Below are 21,954 nucleotides of genomic sequence, written 5' to 3' on the forward strand. Positions count from 1 at the left end.
AGAAAATTCTACGCCTCGACAACAGTGCATTCCTTTCTTACGCATCAACAAACCACCACCATCGGTCAGGCGATTCCAGAAACACTATAAAAGGAGGTACAACCCAAACAACGCCAGTCGACCCACAGCAGCAAGCGTCGACACACAGCAGCAGACCAGTCAACATACAGCTCCTGACCAGCCACCACTACACTACGCGGACTTGGAAGATCAACCAGCCGGACGAGCCAGCAACACACTGCCGTATCCAGAGACCTTCCGTACATAGCTGAATGCTGAGCCAGCGACACTCTACCATATCCAGAGACCGCTGAACGACATACTTTTGCCCACAAATACCATACCTTTGTACAACCATAGGCAAACAATAAAACTTTATAAAACTAGCACAACAGTGTTTCGTTAGGCCGGGATACGGTCAACACACATGTAACCCGCCTACATTGGTACTAATCCGACGTGATCTACGCAACCTTCTGATCATCCAACAGCGCTGTCAACACATCGCTACCCCGCCTACATTGGTGACCCCATCTTTGAACCACACAACAGTGTTTCGTTAGGCCGGGATACGGTCAACACATCGTACCCCGCCTACACCCATAAAGGCGATTCGACTCGCTCCAGATACGTAATCACGAGTACACGGGAAATCCCAAGGAGCTGTGGCGGCTCGCTTATACGACATGGTCGAGTTTGGTTGCCTTCCTGCGAGTGGGGACCAACCCGGCTGGGTTCGGACAGCTGCTACTCACTCTGTCTTCAGCTGTCATATAATAAACACGTGCATTAACATGCCAGTCGTCTCATTCGTTCATCCTCCATACTGGTGACCCCCGACATCGAGCCACGCAGCCTCGATCAATTTCAACATGCCGCTCATCCCTGCCTCGCCGAGCCAGGCTACCCGCTACCAGCTACCCGCCGCGCCCCCATCGCCATCAACACGCGTCGCGGCCCGCGGGTGACAATAAACGAGCAGACACGGCTACCTACCTACCTACCGACGTCCAGCCACAACGTCGACGACAGGTGCTCTTAAAAAATGGGGGAGCGAATGAGACGACGATCTTGACAGCTGAATGTGGAGTCATGCGCGATCCACTACACATAGAACGGTCATCCAGCACCACAAGACATACACCACCTCAGCACCATCATCATCATCATCATCATCATCAAGGCCCCGTCCGTCCCCACGAGCGTCGTCACGCCGAGACGGGCGGTAGCGCTACAACACCTCCACGAGCCACAACGACTCACAGTCCAGCTCGGAGTATCATCAACCACATCGATGCCCCTGCCGCCCCCGCCGCCCCACCAACCGACATCAGCCTCGGAAGAGCGCCGCCGCCGCAGCATCGCATCGCGCGACCATCGGACCACCCACCGTCCTGCTCGCGACGTCACCGCCCTCGAATCTACCGACCATTCAGGGCGGTACACCTATGTACACAGCGGATGACCCACGTCAACATTTTTTTTTCTCCCCACGTAATAATTTTTTCTCCTTGTGTAACAACAATTTTTTTTTCTTTTGTAAAATTTGTTTCTTTGTAATTTTGGTATCGCTGATGCTGGGGGGGGAGTGATGTGGCGGCTCGCTTATACGACATGGTCGAGTTTGGTTGCCTTCCTGCGAGTGGGGACCAACCCGGCTGGGTTCGGACAGCTGCTACTCACTCTGTCTTCAGCTGTCATATAATAAACACGTGCATTAACATGCCAGTCGTCTCATTCGTTCATCCTCCATAGAGCTAAGCAACTACGCATCAAACATAGAACACAAAGGAAGACCTCAACCCCGTTGGAATCTTCCAGAACTCGATCTCACCAGCCCAGTTACACGTTGCTCAAGCAACAAGAGCTTAAGGAACTCGACCTGGCTCGTTCCAGCGAATCACCTACCTAATTCGCTATACATACAAATACACCTGTATCAATCGAGTAATAAAGATCCTCTTCAAAATACAACTGAATTTCCATAGGCCGAAACCTTTAACTCACCCTATAACTGGTGACTCCGACGTGATCTTCAACCCGCCCTATAGGTCGATTCACCTTGAGGTCGCCTCAACCTGTATGCGCTTCGACCTCAAAACGACAACGGTAAACGGCTTACATCCCAAATGTGAATCGCTACCAGGATAACCGTCTTGTAAACCGTCTACCCCCACTCCTAATCTTAATGCTATGATACGAGTTCATTTTTCGAGTCTTCATCAACTCGAAGTCTGTGCCGTAAGGTGGACCCGTGATAAACTGGGTTCCGGTGATTATTTCGCAAAAAGCGATCTCGCGCAAGTCACTAAAATCTCGATCACGGAACTTCTGGCACCCAAAAGCTACATCAATCGAAAGCCATGCGAAATATTGTACTAACGATAACTCGAGTGCCAGATGTTCCGTGATCGAGAACACAGGCTTTTTGTATATTTTACATAATGATGAATTAAAATTAGATTATTAATTTGCACCAATTTTCTAGTCTATTTAAAAAAAACTAATAAAAAAAGCTTGTAAAAATAGAATAAACTGTCGGTCGATTGACGCCTGCTCTTCGCGTTGGCCGAGTACCGACAAATATCGCCAACACAACCAATCGCAGCTGCACTGTTTCTTACGCACAATTTTTTGTCGCAGAATGGAGCCAATTATGAAGAACGGGTTCTAGAATTATCTTAGATTATGTAAATTTCTTTCAACTTTTTTTCAAATTTCAAAAACGACCATAAAGGTCGTTTTTCACGTTAGTGAAAAACGGGCATAAAACAAAACATCCATGACAAAAACTTTGTGCACAAAACAGACCGGCACAGGTACGGTGCCGATCTAATCCATCCTGCCCGTGTAAAGGGGGGCTAAAGGATAATAAATAAATATTGAAAAAAAAATATTATGACTTTTTTTGTATTAAAAAATACATGTGACTATTTTTGTATTAAAAAATTAATCATATAGTCTTGATTAGAAGTAAAAGCACTACTTTAGGTACACAATGCTCTAACTAATTTAAACATACGAGCCGTTATATTTTAAATTGTCGTAAGTCCACTTTTCTTCATTTCGAAAAATATTTCGCAAAACCTTATATTTAATGTTTTGCTTTTTACAATATTTGAAAATACTGGTGGCCTGTAATAAGTTTACTCTGCCTTTCCGAGATTCTGTACATATCGAATTAAAAGTATTGATAATAATTTGAGAATTAAGTCAAACTGAATTATTGTTTTTGGAACTGAAAATCATTTGAATTTATAGCCGAGTCTTTTGATCCAATTTAATTTATTTTATCGGAAAAGAACCTTTCGCAGAATGTCGGGGATTGCAGTTTTTGCAGGAATGGGTTCAGTGTCAGACTTCGTCTCGCGGCGTGCGTGTTTATCAGTTGCTTGTCATCTGTTCGAATAGGAGGTTGCGTTCGTGGACCAGTTATAACCTACTGCAACATGGCTGTAACCGTTAAAGTAATTAAAATATTTTTATTTAGTATTTTTACTGCGATGCCAAAATTAAGATTGCGACTAAACGTCGCCGGTAAATTCTAGATTGCACAGTTTTATGTTTGCCCAATCTGGTGTTGCCACACGAAACTTTTTTCCGCTCGCCGATATGTCTTCCTAATTCGTTGTTGCAATTCAATGAGGAAGTGTCCAATCAAGTACTTTTTGTCGCACAATTGAGCCAGTGCTAAATTGCAAACACAGTTTATTTATTTTAAAATAACCATATAACATTTTTAATTAAAATATTTTTTTTGAATTTCTTGAAGGCATATCTGATGTATAATATGGGTGAATTATTGTTTAATCTATTACATAGTTGCTTTCACAAAAGTTATAAATTTAAATTCGAAATCTAACCACATATGTATAAACATTTTAGATTTATATAGTGAACTATTCAAATTTTTTATCATGTTCATCAATAATGTCTTTTCAATCGCTTTTTATTTTCGCCACTCATTCTCGTCTTCTATATTCAATCCACAATTTAATTTTTTTTTCCTGTTTGCGTTCAGAAAAAGTTCTGGGCCTAGTAGAATACAGTACTGCGAACTGATATCACCTTTTTGAAATTGATTTAAATCATAAAGTATTTAAAGCTATCATTTTACCGACCATTCAGGGGCGTCATTTGGGGGGGGGAGGGGTAACCGCCCCCCCTAAATTTAAACGAGACTATCCACGTTGTTTAATGCATTACATATTATGAATTTTAATTAAAATACTAAACCAACAAAAATAGAATATTGAAATTCTTCAGAACACGCTGATTTTTATCAGAAAAAACAAATGTTAACTCCCAAATATATTTTGTGTTGTTATTTGTCTTGCTTTGAAAAATATTTGTAAAACTCGTTTATCCTACGAAACAAATTGTTGAATAGGATTTCCTTTCTATTACTGAAAAAAATATTAAAATAAATAGTTAAAATTCATGGTTCGGTGATTACTAGTCAAATGTGAACCGTTCGCTCTAGATCGGTCACACGTGATCACCCGTCACACTAAAACTGGTCACACCCGATAATTGGTCACGAAAAAACTGGTCACACCCAAAAATTAAAACTTGGTCGAATTTTTGGGTGTGACCAGTTTTTTCATGACTAATTTTCGGGTGTGACCAGTTTTCTCGTGACCAGTTTTAGTGTGACGGGTGATCACGTATGACCGATCTAGAGCGACTGGTTCACATTTGACTAGTAATCACCAAACCCTTCATTTTCCCTTATTTGGGAAATGGCAACTATTTTTACAGTGACAGCTCGATTGCGCAATAGATTGTGCGATCGCACGTGCGCACGTTACGTCACGACGATCTTGACGCCGGTTGTCGAAGCTGGAGCTGCACCATGAACTTCAATTTCAAAAATGAAGAAGACGTGAAACAGTATCTAGATAATCTCAATACCGAATACCAATTTGGATGCTATCGCGAGAAGAAGCCAGAAGTATGCCATTTGCTAGGTGATTATATTGATGCCATCGGCAAGGACTTTACGAAGGCAGGCGTTGTATACAAAGAAAACTGCGACGTGAGAAATTTCCCCCTATCCTGTCGCAAGTACGGGGGCTACCTATCTGTTGGGAAAGGTCTCGACAAGGCAGACTTACCAGAGTCTTACAAGTACTTCGAGAAGGCCTGCGAGCTGAAAGATGCCTCGTCTTGCTTCAACCAAGGGATACTTCTCACCGCTTCCGATGCCATAGCCAAAGACCCGCTCAAGGCAGCCGAGTGCTTCAAGAAAGGCTGCGAGTACAATAACGACTTGGCCTGTTACCACCTGTCGTCCATGTACTTGGCCGGTGTCAGAAAGCCACCGAGTCCCGATGCTAAGCCTCTTCCACATGGACATCCACCCGTCGGTGAATATCTGTTAGAGAGGAACATGAAAGAAGCGTTCACCTTAGCTAAGAAAGCTTGCGAGTTGAATAATATATACGCATGCGCCAATGTTAGTCAGATGTATACTAGAGGAGACGGTGTTGAAAAGAATGAAGAACTGGCAAAGGAATTTAAGAATTTAACGCTTAGAATGCAATCTGAAATTGAAAAAAAAGGAGTGGATTTCCAACAAGGAATTAGTTAATGTGATTTGTACTTGGAAGAGTTCATTTTTTATATTATAAGTTGTTACTTTGTTTGTTGTATTAAATTGTAAACTAGCTTTAATGTGTTTTATTTTTTGATTCCTTTCATTACTAAATTGTATATTTTAACATTCTGAAGTAATTGTTGAAAGCAAAATTTTGTTCTATACAAACTAAACTATTTAGTAGTGTACACCGTTCTGGCTATTTGGGGCATAGTTAATTTTTATTCCAATATTATCCTATTGGAGTATTTATTATCTATTGATGCAGTCGATACAGGTTTTCAATATATGTATAATATGTATTGTAATAAAATAAATCAATAACAACGGGCATAGCCGGTTTTAATATACCATAATTATTTATTGCAGTCATTTATTTTCAAAAGATGCGAGAACAATATCAATTTCTTGACTGGTATTCGTCCTTTATTAGTCGAAAAATAAAAAGGTACACAACCAAAATATAAACTTTGCCCGAAAAGAGTCCACGTAGCGTACATTGATGTATTAAGGCATTAGTTCTTAACCTGGGTTCGATCGAAGCCCAGGGGTTCGGTGTGTCAGTCTTGGGGGTTCAGCTGAAATTCAGCAGAGCCAGGTTCAACAGCAACTCTTCAGAACAACAACGATTTGGTGTCAACAAATGGTAACGTACCCTGTTATTGCTAAAAAAGCTCTGGAGATTTTCATACCGTTTGTTACAACATATCTTTGCGAGCAATCCTTTTCGAGGATGCTGGACATAAAAATGAAGAAAAGGAACAGACTTTGTTACGAAAATGACATGAGAGTAGCACTTGCTAAGGTGAACGGAAAAATCTACCTTTAAAAATACATGTTAAGTTGTATAAAAATATTTAAGCCTTTTGTAGAACTTCGTTCCTCGGATAAGTATCATCATTTTCTTTGAAGTAGTACGATCAAAACCGATACTTTTGAAATTATGATCATGAAAGATAAACATTACAGCGCAAATACTCATATTAAATAAATCACATTGTAAGGATATCATTCATATACATATATACAACATATTGTATTTTAGTCAATAAACGATTACGTATTTATAAGTCTTGTATGTATCTAAACCAGATAATCACAAATAATAAGAAATTACTATTTTATATACATATCATATGCACAGTTCTATTAAATGTACCTGTTATAAAGTTCGTAACTAGCATAAAAGGTTATCAACGTACAAAAGGTCAGGTACAAAACACTGTCCTTAATGTTCTATTAATATTACTAAAAAGTATAACTTGTAATCAAAATAATATCATCATTTCCAGATTGGTATTATTGGCGGCACAGGATTAGACGACCCGGAAATTCTGCAAAATAAAAAAGAAACGACCGTTGAGACACCGTTTGGTTCCCCATCGGATACAATCATCGAGGGCACAATCAACAATGTGCCCTGCGCTCTTCTAGCAAGACATGGCCGCAAACACAACATCGCTCCTCATCATGTTAATTACAGAGCTAACATCTGGGCACTCAAGAGTCTCGGATGTACGCATGTTTTAGTATCTACAGCATGCGGATCCCTCAAGGAAGGCATACCACCTGGAAGTTTTGTCATCCTGGATAACTTCATTGATAGGTAACCTAGTGACACAACTATATCTATGCAATCCTAGAATTACGTTGATCGATTCATTGTTTCCAGAACACACGGACGGGAGCTTACATTTTACGATGGAGGTAAAGAATCCCCTGCAGGCATTTGCCACATTCCGATGGAGCCCGTGTTTTGTCAACGCACACGGCAAGCTGTGATAAAAGCTGCCACTACTGTTGGATTGAAGTGTGTTGACGGTGGTACTTGTGTGACTATACAAGGTCCGAGGTTTTCCACCAAAGCTGAAAGCAATCTGTTCAGGAGTTGGGGTGCTGATATCGTCAATATGACATTAGTACCGGAGGTAAATTTATTATAATGTTTACAAGATTTTAATGGGTTATGTATAGAGACACGTATTTTGAGCATTTTGTTATTAATGCTAAAATAAAAAACAAAAGTGAAATTTGAATAAAATTAAGACAATTTAGAATGGTTTTCCTATCCCTTTGCCCATTTATTATGTGAAGAAATTGAGGGGATAAAACAGAGCTTGCAGTTTACCATAGACGGTGTTTTTCCTGTCGAAACCAAGCAACTGCTTTTGTCTACTACTGTAAACAAAAGAAGACAATTGGAGCTGTGTATCCAAAAGGCTGCTCAAAAAAGCGTCTTAAAACTAGACTCGTACTCAAGACTAAATGAGACAAATCTATTCCTCCAAACATTGAGTCATCTGTGGCAGGTACAAAATCTAATATTAATGTTAAAGAAACAATTTTGTTTAATGTATTAACACAGGCTCAATGTTTGGAAGGATATCAGCACTTTTTTTAGAGAATGTAAAAAGTGAATCCACGCCAGATATATTGCTATTATTGATGGCAACAATAATTAAATATGAAGAGTTTGTTTGTGCAGCTCTAAAATCTATTTGGTGTCCTGTCAAAAGTGTGGATGCTGAAAGGTATTTTAGGAAATACAATATAATTGTTACCCATCGTCGCACGAATCTCAAAAAATAATCTATAGAAATATGCTCCATGTTCAGTTTTAATAAATTTTAATTGGTATTATATTTTTATATTCATATTTTTGTCTTTGTATTTTTATATTCATGTTTTTTTCATTGTAATTTTAATTCCAAAACATTTTTGAATTTTTCTATTATTTTTTAATTGTTGTTTTGTCTTTAAATTGTATATATGTATATAAATTTTATTAAAATTCATCGAAATTTTGTATTATTTAAAATTAAACTCTTCATAAAAATATATGCTAAAATTGAACATTTTTAATGCCCTAAAACGCTAAAATGCAAAATGAAAATGCTAAAATTGACAAAAATAGATGCCCAAAATACGTGTCTCTAGTTATGTATGTACATAGGTACAATCTCAAGTATTTATGATTTAGGTGGTGTTGGCTAAAGAAGCTGGTCTCTTGTATGCTGCAGTAGCCGTTGCTACGGATTATGATTGTTGGAGAGACTGCGGAAACAAAGTCAATGTTGCCGACGTTTTGGAAATGTTTAAGAAAAACGTGGAGAAAGTTAAATTGATATTCGTCGAAGCCGTGTCTACCATAGCTGCTGAAAAATGGGACGATACCATCAAAGAGGCACAGGTATATTCATATATTTCATATTTAGTTTATTATCCGTATACAAAGCCAAAGTAAAAGCTCTAGAATTGGATAAAAATATTTAAAAACATTATTTATTCACAGGATCTCGTGCAATCTGGCATTATGTAGTTAAATTTGAAGACTTGAAGTTAATCAAATTGGAATTTTTATTTCATTTTATTTTCTTGTGTTACATTCGCATTATTTTTCATTAAAAATATATATATATAAAACCAATGATTTTTTTTAATTGGAAACTAGGTGGTGTTTCCTTGGTTACAAAGTTCTCCAATTTGAGAATTTTCAGTACGAGAGGGCGCCCAGTCATCTCCCTTTTTCTTCTCACATTTCCTGTATAATTTATAGTCATTACTCAGGTAATGTCGGCTGTTTTATTTTTAATTCAATAAAGCACAACAGCATACTAAAATAATTACTTGTGTGACAGAAATCAGTGCCAGTGAAGAGGCTGTACGAATCAAATATCACCACACCTGAGATAAGCACCTCAGATGTAGTTTACAAAAACATAGATGTATTATATTTATATAATATGTAATTTATAAACCAAATAACAAAATTTATACACACATAATTGCAAAAATCTTCATGTAAATAATGTTCACAATTATATTAAAAGCGCTAAAATTATACGAAAATAAAAATTAAATAAAGTTTATCACTGTTCAAAGTAGCACATTAAAATTGTTTGATTAACACATTCGATAACACTGTTGTGTAATATATTAAAAATTGTTTTATTATCACTCATAGTCAGTGCACATAATTGTTTAAAGGTCACTATTGTTTTTTACGTCTTTTGGGTGCTGCATTCTTCGTGTTTGTTTTAATAGTAATACACTTTCTATCAAAAAAGTCCATAAGGTCCTAAAATTAGTTTGTTTCGATTTATCCTATGCGTTTTACATATTTTAATACTATAAATAGATCCGTCATTTACCTTTGGTTTAAATCTAAAACCAATATTTTTCAAATCACAATGAATCCGTTCGATATCTACAGGTTCATACTTCAATATGGCATCTCTCAACATAGTCCTCGAAGATAAATAATTATGAAAAACTATATGAAGTGGCACTCGACATCCTTGTACCTGTAAATAATGCCTAAATATAATACCCATTGAATTAATTACAACTCTCAATAAACAATAAATCACCTTTGACATTTCTTTACTTTGAAATATCAAATCATCATCGCAACTCATTTCTTTAATGGATATTTTATCACAATTTTTTTTATAAATATCAATAAAATGGTCTTGATCTTGTAAATTGATATTTTCTTTCAGATTAGGATGTCTTTCATCATCTTTTTCTTCACTGATATTAAGTTTCACTTGTTCATTATGGCATTCTTCATTGATAGAACGATCATGCTCTATACTTTTAACTAAAGCATCATTCAATTTACGCCTTTTTAACTTATTTGTCAATTCACTAGCATCTACCAATGGGTGAGTTTGTTCATAAATATGTTCCAGTATTTGAATAGCTGTATTAAAACGAAAAAATATTTATGTAGTTAAGACGAAAATTTAATAAAAATAATAATAAAAGCATACCTCTTTTCCGTTTGAGTGGTTTTAACCCGTATTTAGACAATTCTTTGAGCATACTAGGAGAATTCATTGACTTATAATCAGCCATAGGGGAAATATTTTTTGTCTTCATAAAATATTTATTATGGCTTGGAGTTTTTTTTGGTGATACAGCTCGTTGTGTCGGCTCTGTTTCAGTATTATTTTTTGCCAATTTGATTCCCGGTAAGTGTACATCTGGAAGGCTGCTTCTCGTGACTGAACAATCGTCATTTTTGTCACCGTCATCGTTAGCATTGGAATCGCGATGAGTGCAATAGTTATCAATGTCGATGAGATCACTCGAAGTGATGGGATCTAATATAGAACTTCTGTACAATTTCGAAAACCGCTTTTGTGTTTCTACTGCTATACTTTTACCAGTATCAAACGAAACAGAACGATGCAATGATTGAGTGCTTAAATCATTTTGAACAAGTGTTATATTATTGCTCTGTTCCGATACCAGCTCGACATCGGGTATGTGAGTTACTAAAGAGATTTCAGGTCCTTCCTCCATAATATCTGGAATGCTGTCGTTGATGAATTCTGAAAACTTTGAAGATGATTTGCACTTTCTGAGCGTAGCATTGACAGAATAGTCAAGTTCGTCATCTGATAAAACAAATACATCATCGCATTCAGTACTAGCTTCAAAGGAATGTTCTTTCGACATAATTAATTCGCTTTCTTGTGAGATTTCGACTTTCTTAAAACTAGCAACCTTTCCTTCGTAGTATGATTGAGTCAAATCTATTTTTGAATCATCGATAGACTTATTAGAAGTGCATAACTGATTTAAACTGCAACTGGCAACATTTTCTATCGGATCTTCAACATTTTCTTCATTAGATGATTGAGTCAGATCTATTTCCCTATCATCAATAGACTTATTTATAGTGCCTGATTGACTTGGGCTTTGAGTATCTATGAAATTATTTCCAGAGTTGTAAGATCCAGAGCACAGTGACTTCTGAGGAGATTCAATATCAGATTTAATCATGGATATATCATGATAAGATTCGTAATGTACAATTCCATTTCCATTAACGTACAAATCATCATCGTCATCATCGACATTGACAGAAATAAATGTAGAATTTTTATTTTTAAGACAAATATTTGACGAAGTATTGGTGTCGTTTATTTCTTTATTAATAAAATTGTTAGATGAATTATTTACAGTCGGAAGTTCATCCTCGATCAATATTACATCAGAGCAATCATTCACACGCGTCGTATCAAGATTAAATAGATTATTTTTTAAGAGATCAAATTTTTTCAATACATGTGGTTGACTTAAATAAACATTGGGCAACTCGTCATCAGAAATATCATCGTTTTCATGTTCTGAATCTACTTTTTTATCGTAAAAGCTATCATCGTTAAATATATCTGGTGACAAGCATCTATTAGCATCATTGTTATCATTTTTCACTAAACTTTCACATTTTGTATTTGAAGAAGTGTAATTTTTAGCTTTTTCCAATTGTAAGGGTAATGTTGTTTCAGTTGTGTGGGATATATTTGCAGATTTTTCAGACTTCGAATTTATGTTTTTATCTGTAACATCGCCAAGGCTAAAGCTATTATCGTCAAATATGACAGTGGACATTTCCATATTATTGCACTTAATAGAATCATCTAAATCTGATTTTGTAAAGCTTTTAGATGGTAGAGATGTTAATTCCTCCATAGTGTGAACAATTTTTTTCACAGACCCACTAAGTAATATATCAAAGTGATTTTCAAACAAAACACTCTCTTTGAAATCCAATTGATTAAGTTCTTTTTCTGGGCTTTTTTCTCTTCCCGGTATTTCAGACCAATCTTTGAGCAAACATCCAATTTTAGATTCCGTCGGTGTAAATAAACTCGGTACATAGAACACTAGAGGATTATTTATTATACATTTGTAATTCAAACGACATTTTGAGAAATATCCCGTTTGTTTTTCGATTGTATTGTCTATGTCTTGAATGCAAGAGTTAGTTTCAAACAAAATTTCTGAAATTTTGTCAGTAATAATCTGACGTTTATGTTCAACAGATTTGCTTATCAGAGGATAGTTCGATCGTTTAAGTTTTCTCGGTGGTCTTTTGGCTGTGGTCGTATGTTCTAAACATACAGACGATTTAATTTTAAAGCCAAATTGTTCTAATGTTTTCTTAATTTTTGTTACTTTATCCTCACGAAACTCTTGACTCGTAGTATTACCAAATGTAGTTTCAATATTTTCTTTTTCTTTAGCAGTTGCACATGTTAAATTCGTATTCTGTTCATAATCTTGCAAAGATTGCGACAAAGCAATTGCTAATTGTAACTGTTCAGGATCAACATCTACACCGCCTTTGTTACACACTGTTTTAAAATCTTGGGTGTATTTCAAAAGATCATTGGAGTTTTTGGTCATAGATCTTATGTCACGTTGATTTTTCAGACATTTTTTTCTTTTTTTGGTACTTTTACATGGTGCTGATGTTAGCTTTTTGGTAATTTTACGCGACACAAAATTGTCACTTTCGTCCAAATCGTCACATCTTATTGCTTGTATGTCACGTTTGAAGTACTTACTCGTCTGTTCACCGCCGTTATTAATAATATGACATTGTAGTGATCGATTTTCTAAATTAACATTTGAGTCAATATTTGTAAAAAAATTCGACTGCTTTGTATCACAATTTAAGTGACTTTCATCAGTTTTATTTTTAGACCTGTTGAAATAAGATTTTTAATTCGAAAATGTATAAAAATTTTACCTTATTTAGAAGTATATAGGATTAGTAATAATATCTGAAATATTTGATTAACCATATCCAATAGTATAAAATTCAATAATAGGGTTACTAAAATAGCTTTAATACTATGCAATGAATAGAATAATTGAATTAAATTAATGAATTCAAATAGAAAACCATATTTTTGATGGGAAAATCAGTACACATGTAATATCACATAGTTTGGAAATTGCAATATTAAGTAAATAATTAATAACTTTTCAAAATCTTTATTAAAAGAATATTTGAATACATCAATAGACTATTCTAAGTTAATATTTATCTTACATAAAATAACTGAAGGAAAAACAAATGTGATTAATCAAAATCTTTCAGAATAACAACATTACAGATTATTTTAAAAAATAAATAACATTTGCATGATTCTTAAAACATTAACCTTAGTTCTGTAGATTCTGCCTTTTTCAATTTTAATTTTGACATTTTAGTATAAACATTGTAGAGGCTTGTTCATAGAAGACGATTATTTCGAGGGAGAAATAGCATACTCATCCAATGCCATTCTCTTTTTAAGTAGTTCACTCGGAGGATGATATATCATAGCTCCCATAGTAATACGACTCATTGCATCTTCGTCGGATTCGTAGAATGGCTCAAACGATAGTCGCACTTTCTCTGCATAATCTGAAAACCTAAAAAATACATAAGTTAATTTATGTTTAATGTGAGATGTACATTAATTGTAACAATAGTACTCAAGTGCTAGTATTAAATTATACTTATATGGATGGTAATGTACTTATTAATTTATCATCATATGAAATTTGACAGTGTGGTATACTGACTGTAAAAATGCGCCCACTGCGGTGCTCACAGCAATAAAAACAAGTCCATGCTTCGTAGCTAATTTCCCCAATGGAGTACCACGCATGGAGCGTGGCTTACGTGGACGACATCCAGGAGGGCCTTGGGGGACTCCAATTCCTGACATTCCAACTCCGATCCCTGCACAGAGACCAATTTAAGGTTATAGCAACTGACTGTCAACAGCAGATCGCGAGCTAAACTAGACAACAACAACTACGACCATGTTCTCCCGAATGTATATATATATATATATATATATATATATATATATATATATATATATATATATATATATATATATATACGCATTGGGGTAACCTGTCAGGTCACAGCGGTCTTTAGTTATTGTTATTGTTATTATTGTAATAATAATAAATAAATAAATGTATACAAACTCAATTTCACTTCTCGCAAAAGATATGCTATCTCACAGCGCACATAGTAAAATAATGAGATGCAACACTAGTTTCAGCTAGCTCCATACATAGGCCCATCAGTGTAAACTTTTCGTCGAAGCCGTTGATATAGCTGAACACCATTTAACATCTACCTGCCCGGTCTCCCTCACGGGACCGAAAGTCAAACGCCCGAAAACGCAAATATCGGAAGGCAAAGATTGAAAATCGAAAGATCAAAAAAAAGGGTGCATGGTAAACGGTACTATGTATATATAATATATATATGAGTGGCATGCGGTGAAATTATCTCTCTTTATGTCATACAGCCTTGTTTAATGTGCGCGCGCAGAATACGGTAGGAAAAGCCTGTTCCTCTTGTTCCTGTTGTATCCTGCTTGCGCAAATTAAGTGAGTATGTACGACGGGGGGAGAGACCCTTTTTTATCTTTCAACTTAAGATCTTTCGATATTCGATCTTTGCCTTCCGATATTTGCGTTTTCGGGCGTTTCACTTTCGGTCCCGTGAGGTAGTCCCCTACCTGCCCCTCGCCTACCATGTCGAACTTTCTAAAGAATACACACATAAGGTGGATTCAATTTCAGATGGCGGTTTATCCATAAGGGTGAAAACACACTGACTGGGACGTGGGACGTATTTTTTTAGATACTTTTAAACATGCGAAAAAATGCAGCACCCCTAGCCCATATACATGGTACAGTTCCAAAAATCGCCCTCTGGAGTGTTTATACATACGGTGACATTATATCCTTGCTTGACAGTGATCGATAACGGTGAATCTCATACTTGAAGAAATGTAGAATAAACTTGTCGGTTGCATATGCAAACATGCATTATGCAAGTGCAAGTATACCCGAAGTTGGTTTGGGGAACTCCCATTGTTTATGGTCACAGCGGGAAGTTGACGTAAAAAAAAAGGACGTGACGTCCCATACTACTCGGTGTGTTTTCGCCCTAAAGCTTTTTGGTCTGTTTTGATGGGTAAGCGAATTATTCCGCAAAAAGCGATCTCGCGCACGTTCCGTGATCGAGATTTTAGTGACTTGCGAGAAATCGCTTTTTGCGGAATAATCCGTATACCAGATCCAACTTATCTGCCATGTCAGTATTGCTAGTGTTAAAAAAAACATACCATAAATTAAGCATTTTTGTAGTACGGTCTTGTAAGATGAATTTCAACCTTAAATAGTGGTATGGAGGTGAAATGAATCAAATGTCGGTGTGGTTTAATGCACAATATTTAATATGACGACCGTGAAGGAAGTAAAGTGGTAGCCACCAACACGGTCATAGCAGTAAAATATTTCAAAATTAGTCAAAAGTTGAGAATTCTTATAACTTTATTTAATATTTAAATGCAATTATAAATTTGAAATAAAATAATACATAATACCGCATATACAGCAAACTATTAACTTAAAATAAATGATACTCTTTTACTTAACGACCAAAAGAGGAAACTAACTTTGACAACTCTAACATCTTGATTTTAAGTCGTGATATTGTTTATTCTGGTTGCTATTTATAATACGCATTGACTAATCAATGATGATGATAAGTTAACATAAATACTCTTGGTATGCGACTCTTCTCGAAACAATAATGCAATTTCAGGTGTTAAAGCGTCTTTATAATCCAATATAGTAATAATAAGAGCAAGATAAGATATAAAACATCAAAGTTGTCATTTCAGTCAGTATCATCCCTGGCCGTTGAGTAAAGGAGTACCAAATCAATTCTTTGAATGGCCTTAAACGACTTCATACTTTTCAGGATGGAACGATTTACTAATCGAGAATTTCACATTATCACCAGGAGTGCCGCCTTCAGATAAAGCGACAATTGTATCAGGGTTTATATCAGTGTATGGAGTTTCAGATGTGAATGTAACTTGAAGTGGGAAGAAATCATTCGGCGTAGATGAAGATGCCCTGCAAATTCAATAAATATTAAGAAAACACAAATATCATTTTGTACAATGAGCGAAAAAGCAAATTGCACATACGTAAATTCGAGCGTTCCAGATTTTTGCGACGCATCGATGATGGGGATCGTCCATTGCAGCATATTTCGACCCTTCTGGTGAGCATAAGCGCCATCACACTCGTTAACAATCGGCACACACCCGATTCTAAAACGATTAGAAATCATCACACAAATGTTTCGCACGTCGATTAGTATATTTAAAATACGTAAACTTACGGCAGTGGAATCAAAATCACAACATCTTGTAATACTAAATTAGAATGATCCAGTTCATATTCAATGTTCACGTCGCAGCCACCCTGTCCATTTTCAGATGGCCAACAATTAACTGCAAATGTTCAAACATCATAATTATAAACTGAACGATTACATACATATGATCAACCGTTTTACTGATGCCAAACTAACCGTTTAATGGAATGGCAGCATCCGCCGTGGTTTGGAAACGCCACTTAAGCACGCCCACGTCAGTGTTCAACGGGAATGGTTTAGTAGGATTCTTTAAGCCGACACATCCTGTACTTCTGAACAATTCCTTGTCCACATTTGGATGGGTCTAAAACATACATTGGATTATAATCACAAATTTTCAATTGTAAAAATTCATATTGCTTTTTAACGTACTTGAAGTTGAATCCCTCTTGTGTCTTGATTGTTGATGTGTACCTTCAATCTACCATACTGTTCATCGGAAATATGTAACGTCAATAGACCTATTTGAAAAAGCACAATTAATATTCAATCACTTCACATATAAACAGTATTCAAAATGATTTAACAAATAAATTCCAACCGGAAAGTTCGAAGTTTTGTATTCCCCCGTCTCTTCCGATCCGAACAGACAGCTTATCTTCCAATTTCAAATGCACTCTATAATAATCATAAGCAATTTTTACCATACATGTTTATATTTACCATAAAAATATATGCATCATTCAACTCACTCTTCCATATTTTCCATCTTCGGCCGTGTCGCACTTGTAGTTTTGACGGCATCACCACGAATGCTTCCAGCACCGGGAGATGAAGCCGATACAACTTCTCCTTCATTTTTGAGTTGATCGACGAATGTATCGACGTCGCGGGATTTCGAACCGAGCTTCATAGCATTCCTCGATTTCCTTTGAAATAAAAAACTATAAGTAGACATCAAAATAATTACCACTCAAAGATGTTTCATTACTTACTGCTCTCTACTTGCAGATGAGAATGTATTAGATGGCTTGATTTCAGCAACGTTACTCGGCGCTACATCCATAAAGTTGGAATTGTTACTACTGATTCCGCTGCCTGATCAGAAAAAATCTATATAAATAACGTGTCATTTTTGGATATGAAATAATATAATGAGTTGTATTGACTTATGTTTCCGCTGCCCATGTGAGTAATGCTTATCGAAGTTCCACCCTTTCTAACATTTTCCATACGTTCTCGTTGCAATTCTCTAGCCTTTTCACGCATTTTATTTTTGGCTTCGCGTTCTTGCGTCTAAAAAAGTCAAATCAAACTTTATACAAATCATTTTTACCTATTAAGTTGTTTTCAAATAAATATTAACCTGTCGAACGGCTTGATAAACTTTCTCCTCGTGTGAATCCATCTCTACGAATGTTCGTATCTAAAAAAATTAAATACAATGCATTATAAAATCACATATTAAAATCATACTAAAATAAAATGTTATATGACAACATCCACCTGTGCCAAATTAATGCTTTCCCTATATCCGAGAGCGACGATTTCGTCAAAGGCAAAGATAAGATTAAACTCCTGCTCCAATACATCAGCTTCAGTTAATGACACACAATATTCTGGTATCTAAAACGAAATCAATATTCGTGAAATAAAAAAAAAATCAAAAATATATGAGTAATAAATCGACATTCTTACAACACGACTGAAGAGGCGAAGTGTCTCCAAATCCTCCAGAATGTTGCTCGCTTTAGTGGTAATCAAAAGCATGTACAATTTATCCAACGGTTGATAAACGTACCTATTACAAACAAATACATATTTAATATGAGCATGTCATCATTTCAGAATTTGACAAAGACACTCTACGATTACCTGACCGAATCGGTCTCTACAAACGTATGCTGCTTGCCGGCAGTCATCAGCTTGGGAAAAGCAGCCAGCAAACCCTCAATACGCACTTTAGGCATTTCAACAAACTGCCTAGATAGTAGCGCTGGAATATAAAAGTACCAATAAATAAGCAAATGGACACAAACAACATGATACTAATAAGCTTTTATAATATATGAGATTAATAACTAGGTCAAATTCAGGTATGAAATAAATGTATTATATTGAGCAATCTTACCAGAGCCTGATTTAGTACAAATGGTGGCCGCTATCAGCACCTACAAATGTCAAACAAGTTTGGATTATATATTAATTTTATTCAAATGTGGATAGTTTAATGGTTTTTATTGAATATTGAACAATGCTATGGTTAAATTAATACCATTTTGACGGATAGTTGATTATATCCGGTGTAAAATGTGAAGAAACGTCAACACGACAGTCAGCCGGTGACGTGTCGTCGTCAAACCAACATATATACTATCTTACACTCGATGATGTCATATGCAAAAAATAAATAAAATGCTGCCAGCGTTGTATATTTTATTATCGTAATATCAACTTCACTTAAATTTAAAAATCCAATTTTAAAAGAGGAGATGTATTAACGAGAGAATCAATTTAATCGTATAAATAAAATAGATGAATGCCATTTAGAAAAATTGATAATTACTAAATACATATATAATATAAATGATATATAGGGCAAAAGTGAGAAAAAAATGTTTTTCAAACCAAAAAATTAATTAGTGGTTTATTAAATGCTCTTAATTCCACATTTTATGATGTTTTGACACATTAATTAACGAACCAGACAATTCTAAATTCGTATTGCTCTAGCTATAATTTGTAGACTTATGACCAAATTTTCCATGTGCTATTGACGTGCGGTTTGTTTGACTCGAGGTTGGAGGATATTTGACATAATTCACCATGAAGCGTCTATCAGAAGAAAGAACTAAGATATTATTCGAGAAATTGTCAAAATAGTGAGTATTGGACATTCATAAGTGTTGCGTATTCACAGTAAATAATATTTATTAAAAACCTAACCTCAAAATGTACAGCTTTCCATTGTATGTATTTTGTGAAGTCTCAATCAAATTTGTATTACTTTCAGTATTGGGGCCAATATTAGACACTTAATCGATCGTCCGGACGGTACGTATTGCTTCAGGGAAAAGAAAGATAGGGTATACTATGTGTCTGAAAAACTATTAGGCTTGGCGCAGACGGCTGGACCTGGACATTTAATATCTGCCGGCACATGCTTTGGAAAGTTCACTAAAAGCAATAAATTCATATTACACATCACTGCGCTTAACTATATTGTACCATATTCCAAACATAAAATTTGGTTGAAGTCCTCTGCTGAACAGCAATTCTTGTACGGACATCACGTTTTGAAGAGCGGTGAGTTGTGGCGAGATACAATTTATATTCAGTAGTTAGAATGTTTTTTAAATTTCGTCTATTCGTAGGACTTGGAAGAATAACAGAAAATACGTCGAAACATCAAGGTGTAGTTGTACTCTCCATGTCTGATCTTCCTCTCGGTTTCGGAACAACAGCAAAGTCAACAGCAGATTGCAAACATTCCGATCCATTATCTACAGTTTGTTTTCACCAAGCAGATGTTGGGGAATATATCAGAGCTGAAGAAAGCCTTCTTTAAAATATTTCTAATTATATAACGATTTTATTGAAATTATCATGATAAATTGCCAAGTTTACGAATTTACTGGTGGGGAAAAATGTCATTGTAAATTAGTACTAATTTATGTTTTAAATTTCCATAAATTTGGTACTACAACTCGAGCCGTTCTTCTGTGATTTATGTTGAATGTATGACTTTTTATTAAAATAATTTTTAATAAAAATATTTCGTGTTTTTATTTGTAGATTTGTTGTTTTGTATACAAATCAATTCTTCAATTCTGATAAATGTAACACATACTTAGATTGCGGTGATAGTTCACACTGATATGCTGTGAGATAAAACCAGGACACTTAATTTATATAATAAATGGATAAAAACATTCGAAACGTTCAGCGAAAATATTTGTTTACTAGGAACCTGTAATGCAACCTAAAATATACCTACCGAACGATTTTTTTCTTTTATGAACAATATGTAATCCAGTGATAAAACGCAATTGAACGTACGTATAATTTTAACCGGTTTTGTGAGAAGTTTATAAAAGTATTCAAGAAAATTTATTTATTTTTTCGTAATTGTACGTCCATTATTATCTAATGTTCCTTTTTAATAATTAAAGCCGGCCCGGGCAAACTGTGGCCCGCAGGCCACATGCGGCTCGATTATAATTTTTGCGCGGCCCGCCAAATGTTGGTTATTAGAGGATCATTTGTTTTTTGTTCACAGTAAATAATGTATATCTATAAATAGTATTTTACTTGCAGCCCAACGTTCATTCCTAATTATTAATGCAGCGCTTCATTCGTGTTGAATTAAAGTATTTGGATTTTTTAATTTAAGAATGGGAAAAGGTAGCATAGCCGATGAACCTATTTTTTTGGAAAAATGTCCTGCTTTTTAATTTAAAAAAAATGATCACCGTAATTCAGGTGGACTATAATAATTACATTTGTCTGTAATGGTGTTGTAGGCGGGTTACATGTGTGTTGACCGTATCCCGGCCTAACGAAACACTGTTGTGCCAGTTTTATAAAGTTTTATTGTTTGCCTATGGTTGTACAAAGGTATGGTATTTGTGGGCAAAAGTATGTCGTTCAGCGGTCTCTGGATATGGTAGAGTGTCGCTGGCTCAGCATTCAGCTATGTACGGAAGGTCTCTGGATACGGCAGTGTGTTGCTGGCTCGTCCGGCTGGTTGATCTTCCAAGTCCGCGTAGTGTAGTGGTGGCTGGTCAGGAGCTGTATGTTGACTGGTCTGCTGCTGTGTGTCGACGCTTGCTGCTGTGGGTCGACTGGTCTGGTGCTGTGTGTCGACGCTTGCTGTTGTGGGTCGACTGGCGTTGTTTGGGTTGTACCTCCTTTTATAGTGTTTTTGGAATGCTTGGTGGAAGTGGTTATTGACGCGTACGAGAGGAATTTTGTTTTCGTCGAGGCGTCGAATTTTCTGGAATGCTTGGCGCCTTTCCGCTCGATGTATTTTAATGGTGGCGGCGTGTTTCGACCGTTTTGGTTCCACTCGACTGGTAGGGGCGTTCCGCCTGAGTTTAATATAACGACTGCAGGTGCATGTCATCTGGGTTTCGGGAATGTAGTTTGTTGTTGCGGAATATTCTCGAAGGTTTCGATGACGATGACGACGACGAGATTCCTACATGGCTCTCCGGTGAGTGTTAACGATGTGTGTGATTTTGTGGGAATCTTGATGTGTTGGAGTCTATTGACTCGATGGCGTCGTTGTTTGTCCGGTTGTGCTGGAGAAAGTTGTCTCGACAGCGGGTCTTGTGTTGCATGCCGGTCCAAGTCTTGTTCTCTA

The 21,954-nt window shown here is 36.1% G+C and overlaps 6 protein-coding genes across 9 annotated transcripts; 3 read left to right on the forward strand and 3 right to left on the reverse strand.

The window, feature by feature from the left end:
• Positions 1–3,303: 3,303 nt before the first annotated feature.
• On the forward strand, positions 3,304–9,490 carry Mtap (Methylthioadenosine phosphorylase). Of its 4 annotated transcripts, XR_013261269.1 has the most exons (7): positions 3,304–3,467; positions 6,892–7,205; positions 7,272–7,527; positions 8,580–8,789; positions 8,892–8,937; positions 9,051–9,166; positions 9,238–9,484. XR_013261269.1 is itself a non-coding variant. In XM_077442264.1 (5 exons), the coding sequence occupies exons 1-5, from the start codon at positions 3,450–3,452 to the stop codon at positions 9,084–9,086; spliced, it is 834 nt and encodes a 277-aa protein (XP_077298390.1). In that variant the 5' UTR covers positions 3,304–3,449; the 3' UTR covers positions 9,087–9,482. The 4 variants fall into 4 exon arrangements, 2 of the variants coding, with proteins under 2 accessions (XP_077298390.1, XP_077298391.1); XR_013261268.1 differs by lacking the exon at positions 8,892–8,937 and having other exon boundaries at positions 9,238–9,490; XM_077442264.1 differs by lacking the exon at positions 8,892–8,937 and having other exon boundaries at positions 9,051–9,482.
• Coa7 (Cytochrome c oxidase assembly factor 7) lies at positions 4,668–6,337 on the forward strand. The gene has a single exon (XM_077442266.1). It carries the CDS (start codon positions 4,856–4,858, stop codon positions 5,591–5,593), a length of 738 nt encoding a protein of 245 aa, XP_077298392.1. The 5' UTR covers positions 4,668–4,855; the 3' UTR covers positions 5,594–6,337.
• Positions 8,942–13,819, reverse strand: mus312 (mutagen-sensitive 312). The gene is made up of 5 exons (XM_077442263.1): positions 13,567–13,819; positions 10,375–13,103; positions 9,970–10,304; positions 9,751–9,903; positions 8,942–9,677 (listed from the first exon to the last, which is right to left on the reverse strand). The coding sequence occupies exons 1-5, from the start codon at positions 13,608–13,610 to the stop codon at positions 9,591–9,593; spliced, it is 3,348 nt and encodes a 1,115-aa protein (XP_077298389.1). The 5' UTR covers positions 13,611–13,819; the 3' UTR covers positions 8,942–9,590.
• On the reverse strand, positions 13,531–14,208 carry LOC143919761 (uncharacterized). The gene is made up of 2 exons (XM_077442267.1): positions 13,973–14,208; positions 13,531–13,819 (listed from the first exon to the last, which is right to left on the reverse strand). The coding sequence occupies exons 1-2, from the start codon at positions 14,116–14,118 to the stop codon at positions 13,651–13,653; spliced, it is 315 nt and encodes a 104-aa protein (XP_077298393.1). The 5' UTR covers positions 14,119–14,208; the 3' UTR covers positions 13,531–13,650.
• Positions 14,209–15,632: 1,424 nt separating this feature from the next.
• deltaCOP (coatomer subunit delta) lies at positions 15,633–18,984 on the reverse strand. Its single transcript, XM_077443250.1, has 15 exons — positions 18,865–18,984; positions 18,721–18,760; positions 18,465–18,585; positions 18,288–18,390; positions 18,096–18,215; positions 17,956–18,015; positions 17,759–17,885; positions 17,585–17,687; positions 17,342–17,518; positions 17,191–17,267; positions 17,022–17,110; positions 16,806–16,953; positions 16,614–16,725; positions 16,417–16,542; positions 15,633–16,342 (listed from the first exon to the last, which is right to left on the reverse strand). The coding sequence occupies exons 1-15, from the start codon at positions 18,865–18,867 to the stop codon at positions 16,162–16,164; spliced, it is 1,587 nt and encodes a 528-aa protein (XP_077299376.1). The 5' UTR covers positions 18,868–18,984; the 3' UTR covers positions 15,633–16,161.
• Positions 18,985–19,312: 328 nt separating this feature from the next.
• Positions 19,313–20,885, forward strand: LOC143919731 (60S ribosome subunit biogenesis protein NIP7 homolog). Its single transcript, XM_077442206.1, has 3 exons — positions 19,313–19,471; positions 19,603–19,895; positions 19,964–20,885. The coding sequence occupies exons 1-3, from the start codon at positions 19,416–19,418 to the stop codon at positions 20,155–20,157; spliced, it is 543 nt and encodes a 180-aa protein (XP_077298332.1). The 5' UTR covers positions 19,313–19,415; the 3' UTR covers positions 20,158–20,885.
• The last annotated feature ends 1,069 nt before the right edge of the window (positions 20,886–21,954 follow it).

The sequence above is a fragment of the Arctopsyche grandis genome, chromosome 12 (assembly GCF_051622035.1).
Source record: "Arctopsyche grandis isolate Sample6627 chromosome 12, ASM5162203v2, whole genome shotgun sequence".
Taxonomy (NCBI): Eukaryota; Metazoa; Arthropoda; class Insecta; order Trichoptera; family Hydropsychidae; genus Arctopsyche; species Arctopsyche grandis.